Source organism: Poecilia reticulata, linkage group LG5 (assembly GCF_000633615.1).
Source record: "Poecilia reticulata strain Guanapo linkage group LG5, Guppy_female_1.0+MT, whole genome shotgun sequence".
NCBI lineage: Eukaryota > Metazoa > Chordata > Actinopteri > Cyprinodontiformes > Poeciliidae > Poecilia > Poecilia reticulata.
The window spans coordinates 27212073-27221878 of NC_024335.1; the positions used below are offsets into that span (position 1 = coordinate 27212073).

Sequence of the window (9806 nt, forward strand, 5' to 3'; positions counted from 1 at the left end):
CCCCCCCCCCTCACCCTCCATCTCAGAGGCCATCATGTCCTGGGATCAGGACTGCAGAGAGACAAAAGTGAAGAACCTGAAAAACTTTGTAGAAGGTTCTGGACAGTGTTTGATGTTTTCTGTGATCCATTCTAACTTCCTTAAAGGGGCAGCATTATGTATTATCCAGGCACATAGTATCATCATAAAGCACAATCAAGTAACTCCGTTACCTTCAGTTGTTATATGACTTAAAGCTGCACATATTTTTTACAAAAATGTTTCCTTCTGTATTTGTTCAAACTGTCACCATGTTTGTTATGAAAAGATCGATCTCCTGCCTGAGCTACGCACCACTCCCATCCAAAAACAACCAATCAGAGCCAGAAGGCGGATCTTAGCGCTGTCAATCAATCTCAATGTGCTAAGGACAGATAAACAACTTACTGTTACAGCAAACTGTTTACCACTGTCTTCGGTGGATATGCTAAATAGCCTAATGTTGTGGTGAACAACATTAGGCTGCTCTCTGCAACAACATTACAGAGAGCAAGAGGGAGTGATTGAGCATGAGAGTGATTGACAGCGCTAAGACCCTCCTCCTGGCTCTGATTGGTTGTTTTTGACTGAGTGGTGTATTTTTGCTGATAGTACTGGAAGGAGTCCGAAAAGTCAGAGCAGCTTGGTTTTTTACACAGGTTATCTGTCTTATTACACTGTTACGACTTCATGATCACGTTAACAAATGTGTGAATAACATTTCTTTACAAACATTACAGAATGCAGCTTTAAAACAAATTTTTAATTGTAATTTAACTCCTTGGGCCTCTGTCTCTTTAAGAAGCTCCAGCTCTTTCCAACACTCCGCCTCTACTAAGCTGTTTACAAAAGTTTTTCAGAGCAAAGGACTGAGAAGTAGCTCGCAGAATGAGGTCAGAAGACTCACAGTTCCACCAAGTGTTTTCTAATTGCTGCTGCCACTAGTCTGAAGGAGCTAGGAAGTCTGCTCAAAGGAGGAGCTTTGTGGAAATAGGCGGAACTTTGAGCAATCAAGGTTAGGCCCCCTGAATGGTTGTCATAAGTTTCTTATGTCTTCCTACTCCTTTTCAAGCATGTTATAAGTATTAACATGTTATGCATGTTATAGTACAAAAAATATGTGTCTTCTTTTGCAATCCTTGTTCATGTGTTATTTTATACTGCTGTCATGTTCGAAATAAATAAATAAAATATGTATATTAAAAGATTTCTCAAACATGCATAAAAGAATCAAGGAAACACTGCAGGTATGTTTTTGATGAGGGAATAACGTTATAAAAAGTTGAATTTACATAAAACTGCCCCTTTAGCTGTAACAATGGGCAAAAAGATGGATGAAATATTTACACAACATGACAGAAGAGGTAAAGATGGTCTACCTCTGCTCTCCGCTGCTCCTCTGTGGGAGACTCTGTTTCCCTGATGACCACTGCTTTTGTCACCAGCATGTCGGGATGCTGCTGCTTGGCCTCCTGGATCGCCATGGCGAGCGCCTGGAGCCAGAGAAACCCCAGCACACAAGTCAGCATCCTCCAGCGCTTTCAGACACAAAGAGCAGATGTCTCCAGGACTCTGTCTCTCACCTGATGCTGGTCCACATCGTCGTCTCCTGTGATTATGATCCTCTTCTCAATTCTGGTCTCTGAGTAGCCTCCTTTCACAGTCTGAAGTGCACAGAACCACAAGGGTCAGGCAACATCACACTTAATGAAAAGTATTCAACCAACTTAGGCTTTTCCACATTTTGTCACATTACAACCACAAACTGGAATGTATTTTACTGGTGAGCTTTTAACAACTAGCTGTGTTTCCATTACAAATGTCCGTAAAACTTTAATCATATTCCCCTAATGTAAAAAAAAAAAAAAAACTATTTCACAATTGTGGTGTTAAGTCATTAAATAACAAGTGATACCATCATCCTCGCTTGTTCTTGTTCTTTGTCATTTCTGCCAGTAGTAACATCCGGTTAGTGATCACATGACTTATGATGCAACAAAAGTGTTTCCATTGCAGTTTTGCGGAGCACATTAATTTTGACATGGTCAAAAACATCACCTCATCCACTAAGCAAAAGTTCATCAAAAAACATGATTGTTTGTTTTTGTTTGTTTTTTTTTAATTACCATGTTTTCATGCTAAATTTATTTTGGGGATTCCAGTTTGTGCAATTATATTGTCAATGGAAACACAGTTCACGTCAAGTCAAGTTCATTTGAGTCCACAACTGAACTCATGACCAACATTCAAATCAACTAACCCTACACCTCACCCTGAAAACATGGTGGTGGCAGCATCATGCCAGTAGAGATTTTACACATTTATTTGAATGAACACCTCTCATTTCACATTTTTATTTGTAAGACATCTTTGAAATCCCTCCATCATTTTCTTTCTTTTATTTTGTACACCACACTACTTTGGTGTGTCATAATTTCCTGAAACGTGGATGTGACGTGACAAAATGTGACAAAGTTCAAAATGTTGAATTCAATCTATTTGGGGATGTTTTAAATATTTCAACACATCTTTTAAGAGGTCAAAACAAATCCTCCCTCATTGTTTACTCTTCGAGCAGAATTACAAACGGGGGAAATTATGTAATTATGAATAGCGGCTTGAAGCAACAACAACTATATCCTGTATCTATGAAACAGATTACCATTTCATTTCAGACGAGAACTGTTTCACTGTGATAAAGGTTCAGTAATTGAACTGTAACCGAGGAAACAAACACAGTGTTACCTTGGTAACTTGTGTCGTGGTTGCTGATGTGATGCTTTCAGCCGTGATGGTCAGAGGGGACACAACAGACTCCCTCCCTTGCGGACTGGCTTTTACCTGCAGCACAGTAATTACAGAGCAGTCAGACCCACATATTCAACGATCATGCACAACATCTAGGAAAGTGATAACATCTGTTACATAATCAGCTGATGTGGTTCACTTTCACACTACCCTGTCAAACAGAATAAACCCTTTGAGAAGCCTGTTCCCCTCCTCGCCTGTGGGGGCGCTCCTCCAAGAACCACTGAAGGTTCTAAGAAGTTCGAATGTTAGAACTTCTGAGTTCCTTCTTCATAAAATTTACACAAAAATGTGGGCATGTGATTCAGATTGTGCTAAAATTGTGACAGAACAGCCAGAAAAGAAGAAGAAAAAATAACTTTTTAGAAAGCTGATTCACATGCTAGCTTTCACACTGAAACAGAGTTGTGGAGACGGCTAACAGTGTAACAGTATTAGCACATACAGGGTTAATACCTGTATGTATATCCATTTATGAGGAATTCTCAATCAGTTGCTGAAGCTTTAGCAGTGCTGGGCTAATTTTTCTTTTAGCGCTTAAGTGATTTTGCTAACTCTGAAAAGATTTTGTGCACCTATTTGTCCCAAAATTAATTTTCCAGATCAATTCAAAAGTGCTAATTTAATTAGCTTTCTTGTAATCTTTTAGTTGAATAAAGTGTGTGACATCTGAGTTGAAGTTGTGTTTATCAACTATTAGTAATACTACAAGTAGGTAGATGCTTTCAGAATAACAAAAAAGTAAAAAAGTAAATCAAGGACAACATATAACGTTGCTGTAATAACATGGTTGAATTTAGTGCAATAGCATTAGCTTCCTCTCAAAACGATATTGGTATAGCACTTTAGCATTAGTGAAACTCATGTTTCAATTTAGGGCTAGCATGGCTATTAATGTGTCGTGTCCACCGATGTTTTAGCTTCCAGAACACAATTGACACTGGAACACAAACATGCTGACCCAGGAACTGATTTTTTTAGAATTTACATTATTTAAAATATTAAGCAATGTAGACATATAAGTTGCTAAACACAGTTGATGGGCCACTAACTCTCACTAGAGTTCAGCTTAGTTCAAAGTCAGCCAGTTTGTATCACCAGGTTTAAATAGTTTAGGCCTCTAAAGCCGCTTTCGCACTGCACGGAACGGTATGGTACGGAACGGTATGGTACGGTACGGAACGGTACGGTACGGAACGGTACGGTACGGGACAGTACGGAATGGGACAGTACGGTACGGAACGGTACGGTATGGAACGGTACGGTACGAAACGGTACGGTACGGTACGGTACGGTACGGTACGGAACGGTACGGTACGGTACGGTACGGTACGGAACGGTACGGTACGGTACGGTACGGTACGGAACGGTACGGTACAATACGGTTCCAGCCCTGTTGTGTTTGCATATACACTGAGGGCGCCATCGAAGTCGTACCAGACGTCATTATTGAAACTAAACAATGGTTTCGATGTAGCGGCCGGCTGTACTCGTTCATCAGCGAGTAAGCGGAGGAAAAAAAAAACCTCATCATTAGACCAGGTGATTGCACTATATTGAGACGAATCCATTGCTAATTAAAACTAATAATAAACATATTGAAAAGAGCACTCTTTACAAAATAAAATACAGTTTAGTAAGAGCCAGCTGTCAACGGAAACTCAACGTCTGACTCCATAACAACCAGCGGCCAATCAGCTGCTGGTTCTAAGCAGAACCGCTTGGCCGGTCTGATTGGAACCACAGCTCTTGTTGTTCCATGTGGCCGAGTGGAACCGGTCGCAAGTTGTAATGTGAACACGCTCGGAACCGGTCCGTACCGTACCGTTCCATGCAGTGCGAAAGCGCCTTAACATATTATTTAGATTTTTTTCTCCGGTTCCACCCTCATGTCCAAACATCATCACTTTTTGATTCTACAACACCAAAGTCAAACCCAAGTCTTTAAATCATCCATCTGGATGTTTGGTCTTCATGTTTTACATATTCGTAAATGTGTGTGGATCCCCTTTGTGTTAAAAGTGACAGTTTCAACAAATGGCAGAAGTAATTGAAGGTAAAGACAAGTGATTGCTCAAAAACAGAACAATTATACAGAACAATGTGTTGGCTCAAAGTTATTCAAGCATTTATTTGTTGAAATTCATGACCAGTCATTATGGTGACAGTAAGTAACAATTGTGTAGCTCACATGAGGCGATTCATTTGGACACTCACTCCAATAAAGGTCAAGACTACAGCAGAGGCAGCGCACAGACACATAAATTACTGTCAGTGTGATGGATGTCCTCTACAAAGACACTTACAGGGGAGCCATTTTCTTTGGGAGCAGCAGGAGTTTCCTGGGAGCTGACAGCTGCAGGGCTCTGAGAGGGAGAGAAAGAAACGGTTCTGATGAAGGCTTTTTACCAGATACCAGCACCATGACTGCTCCATGCAAAAAGAACAACGCTGAAGGACGTGTTTGTTCTCCACAAAGACCGGCACTGATTGTGCAAACATAAATAAATAAATAAATAAAATAAAATAAATAAATAAATAAATAAATAAATAAATAAATAAATAAATAAATAATCTGGTCAACATCAGATTGTAAATGAATTAGTGTTTTTGTGTATTTCTATGACTTATTTAAATTATGTAATAATGCTTTGTTTAGCCGATGGGGAGTATTACAGTTTGATGAAGTAGTCAAATTTAAGACAGCACAAATGAAATATGAAGCCATAAATAATATGCTCCCTAAAAATATTCAGAGTCTGTTTAAGGAAAAATGTGGGAGATCTGATCTAACATGGAAATTTAAGATAAAACAACCAAATAATAAATAATATATAAAAAATAATGATGTTGTTGTAGTATTAAGCTGTTGAACTGTTTGTTACTTAAACTAAGTAATAACATTAAATGGAATTAAAACAAAGAATTATTGATATAACTGAAACCTTTGTGATGACAATTTACTCACTTTTTGTTTTATTCATTCCTTTTACTAAATACTAAAGCTGTGAAGAGTGAAAATAGTTTGAGGTGGTGTTGGTGTTCCTGCTAAATCCTGAATATACCCTATTTGGGTTGTCTTCGGAGTTTTTATCACAACCTGTGGGGTTTTTCCTGTCTGGGAACAACAATACAACCTGCTGAATGTGACAGGTAGCCAATCAGAAAGCGCGGTGACGTCAGAACAGAGGGGAAACCCAAACAGCTGATATATGAGCAACTGAGAGTCTGGTGGATATCGGAGATGATATGTGGAAATGTTTATTATTAAATCTAAACGTCATTATTATGTTTATTCAGTTAAAAATGTTAACTATGAAAATAGCTAATAGAGCGGCTGCTCCCGTTGTCTTCTACATCGTCACCCGTGTTTGGTTATTCTAAATTCCTGCTATGTTGGGGGTTTTACTGGATTATCACTATAAAAGTCAGATACCATATATATAAAAAGTCAGATATAAAAGTAACGAACATCCCTGGAATCGGGATGTTCGTGACTGGAATCGGTTCGTGTTGCTCCTGCCTTGGACACACGAACCGATCAAACCTGTTGTACTTTTATCAGCTCTGTGRTCACAGARGTTTGGAGAATCGGCCGACAATTCTTAAAATCTTGCCGTCTAAACCAGACTTAAGACTCCCAAACACTCTGACTCTGGTCGCTATAGTAACGTTTATACGTATATCCCTTCAAAATAAGATATGTGCCACAAAAACGAACATTTTACTTTTGTGAAAATTGTAACTCACAATACTGACTAACGGAGCCCTGAGCTTGTTTCTCTGCAACGAGACGGTTTCATCTGGGAGTGATCAGAGACAATAACACCCGAGGTGTTGCTTATATCCACAGCCTGTTGGTCTCTATGTGGCGAAGCAGCTTGAAGCTTCATTGCCTCATTAGCAGCCGGTCGCCGCATGTTACGCAGAGCGGGTTTGTAATGTGAGAGTCACCTGCCGGTCCGGGATAAATCCATTCTGCTGTCTCTTCTCTGCAGAGAAACTTTCCAAAGACACCTGATCTGTTTCTTACTCATTTTGCTGCTTGTGGGCTCAATGTTGGCGCGCAAGTAACCGAGAGAATCCGGTTAAAGGATTTTCAAAATAAAAGATCCTCCAGACTCAAATAATACATAAAACGGAAATATAAAATTATTTCTTGCGCGGTCCGGTATCAATTGGTCCACGGACCGGGGGTTGGGGACCACTGCTATAAAGTGCTGGTAGTTATTAAAATCTCCCAGAATATATTTCAGCACATCTAAAAAAAACTTAGACTATTGTGGAAAAGTGCAATATTTCTCACCAGACATCTCAGAAAAAGAAACTCGTATATTATGTAAAATATATGAGTGGCATATATCAAAGCCCTCACAGGCTTTGATTCTTGTAATTTGATGATACGGAGAATTGAGAAGATTGCATTTGTCACACTTAATGTTTATCCTGTGCAAAAATATTATTTTTTTGTTTTATTTTTTCCTTTAATTTAATCTTCAAAACTTCGCCTGCAGAAATGTAACTGCTGAAACTTGCCTGCAAATGTCCGGAGACGCAACATAAAGCAACCAGAGCTAGATCTGGACAAGTGGCTATTTGAACTCCTTTATTCACGTCAAACAGTTAGCTAGTCAGTGCAGCTAACTCGACACACTGGTGTCACGTAATCAAAGGAGAGTAATTTGATTGCCTAAAAGTCATAATTCTGACTTAAAACTCAAAGTATTCTAATTATGTCAAAATCCAAATAAATAATCAAACATTCTACAGATAGGTGAATGTAAATTATGTTGCTAGCATATAGAAACAACCTGCACTTTGTCATCACTAAAAACCTGTCCCAAATTTTTTTGGTAGATTTGAGTTTTAAGATTAGATTTGTTTGATGTTACATAAACAATTTAAACAAAATTCTGAGAAAGAAAGAGAGAATTATGAGTTTTAAGCCAGAATTTAGCATTTAATGTCAAACTGATTCCTGTAAAATGCGAGTGTTTAGAAAAGCGCTCTAAAAATTAAATGTAGTCAGAATTTGGAGAAATAAACCTGAATTGTTTAGAATTTTGAGATTCAGCACTATAAAAATTAAATGAACTTTTATTATTATTATTATTATTATTAGTAGTAGTAGTAGTAGTAGTAGTAGTAGTAGTAGTAATATTAGTATTATTATTATTATGATTATTATTATTATTATTAAAAAGTCAAAATTCAGAGAAAATCTCTTTTTTTCAGTGTACCTAAATCCTCTTGTACATGTGGAAGGCTATTGAAGAATTCAATTTCAGACGATGTTTTTCTATTTGTATGTATCTAGATAAAGTGAAAAATGCTTGTGCTGATATTATAAAACTTTACCTAAAATGAAATCATACTTTTCTACCTAGTTGTATGTTATAAAAGTAGAAATATGTGTTGCTTTACTGTGATCTACACAGGCTGTTGTAACGTCCACAAACAACTAATCTTTGTAAAATATCTCCCTCTGCTGGCCAACCGACGTCACTGTAGATCTTTATCTGCCTATACAGGTCCTTCTAAAAAAATTAGCATATTGTGATAAAGTTCATGATTTTCCATAATGTAATGATAAAAATTAATTGTCATATATTTTAGATTCATTGCACACCAAATTAAATATTTCTGGTATTTCATTGTTTTAATACTGATGATTTTTGCATACAGCTCATGAAAACCCAAAATCCCTATCTCAAAAAATTAGCATATGATGAAAAGGTTCTCTGAACGAGCAATGAATCAACAAAGTAATTCTAAACATCTGCAAAAGATTCCTGAGGCTTTTAAAAACTCCCAGCCTGGTTCATAACTCAAAACCACAATCATGGGTAAGACTGCTGACCTGACTGCTGTCCAGAAGGCCATAATTAACACCCTAAAGCAGGGGTGAAAGTAAGGGGGTACAGCAGGGTACTGCGTACCCCCAAAAGATTTAGCGGGGGTACGCAGTACCTGCAAGAGAGGAGCGGCTGTCTGCTGTAAAAAAATCAATGGATTAACTGTGAGTTCTGAACTGTTCATGCTTTGTAGAGCAGGGGCACAATATGTTGATCGCGGAAGGTTTTGAGTCGATCTCGGCATTAGAACAAACTGAACGCCGCCAGGAGGCTGAGAGCAGCACGTCCTCCTCTGACTCCTTATCAAAACGTTCAGAACTTTATTAAAGAACGATAACAAGAAAATCAACAAAACGTGTTCAAATTAATGACCCAACAACAATAATAATCTCAGTAATTATTGTTTCAACAAGGTGTTGCGCAATTCTGTGCGTTTCGGTTCCATAACCAAAATAACTAGCAGAGCAGGAGTTTAAAATTAACTAATAAACCACTGCTGTGTTCATGAGGTTTATTAATAATCGCAAAATAAATATCAAGCCTGCAAACCTAATATTGTAACGGACTGAATGTTTTTAACATAATCTCGGGTCGGCTTGTGGAGCACATGAGGTTGCCATGGCAACGGCTGTGCTTAATTGACAGAGACAAAGAGTAAAAAGGTGTGAGTGGTTTAGAGTTGATCACCTGTTCAGGTCTGACTTTTTTTTTACTTTTGCCTTGGTGCCTCACAGCCGCTGTAATTTCTGAACGTTCAATAAACGACAAACTTGGACTAATTACCTCGTTCTTTGTGAGTATATGTCAATCACAACAAACATCAAACACGGTAAATATGTTTCATTAAGTATTTAACAAACAAATGGCTTCTACCGTGATAATTATGTGAAATTAAATGAATTGTCTAATATAAAAAAATAGTTTGGTGCTGTCGGGCTCAGAGTCTGAGAGGCTTTTCCTTTATATCAAACATTTTTTTTTTTTGCCTCTTATTTAGTGGAAATATTGATGTTGATGAGATTTTCTCCAAAATAATAACCTTTTTCAACCTTTATAGCTCCCCTGTTGAAAATGAGGCTCTAACATTCACAAATGACATTGAAATAAAATCCAGTCCAACATCTG

The 9806-nt window shown here is 38.0% G+C and overlaps 1 protein-coding gene across 7 annotated transcripts in view; it reads right to left on the minus strand.

Moving 5' to 3' along the window:
* Nucleotides 1-9806, minus strand: part of LOC103465398 (band 4.1-like protein 1) — a 106914-nt gene continuing 97108 nt past the window's right edge. For all 7 annotated transcript variants that reach the window (XM_008410165.2, XM_017304873.1, XM_017304875.1 and 4 more), the window contains 5 exons: nt 5133-5192; nt 2764-2859; nt 1602-1682; nt 1398-1511; nt 1-51 (listed from right to left, as the gene is read on the minus strand). In XM_008410165.2, coding sequence (XP_008408387.2) covers nt 46-51; nt 1398-1511; nt 1602-1682; nt 2764-2859; nt 5133-5192 — 357 coding nt within the window. In that variant the 3' untranslated portion in view covers nt 1-45. The remainder of the gene's footprint in view (nt 52-1397; nt 1512-1601; nt 1683-2763; nt 2860-5132; nt 5193-9806) is intronic.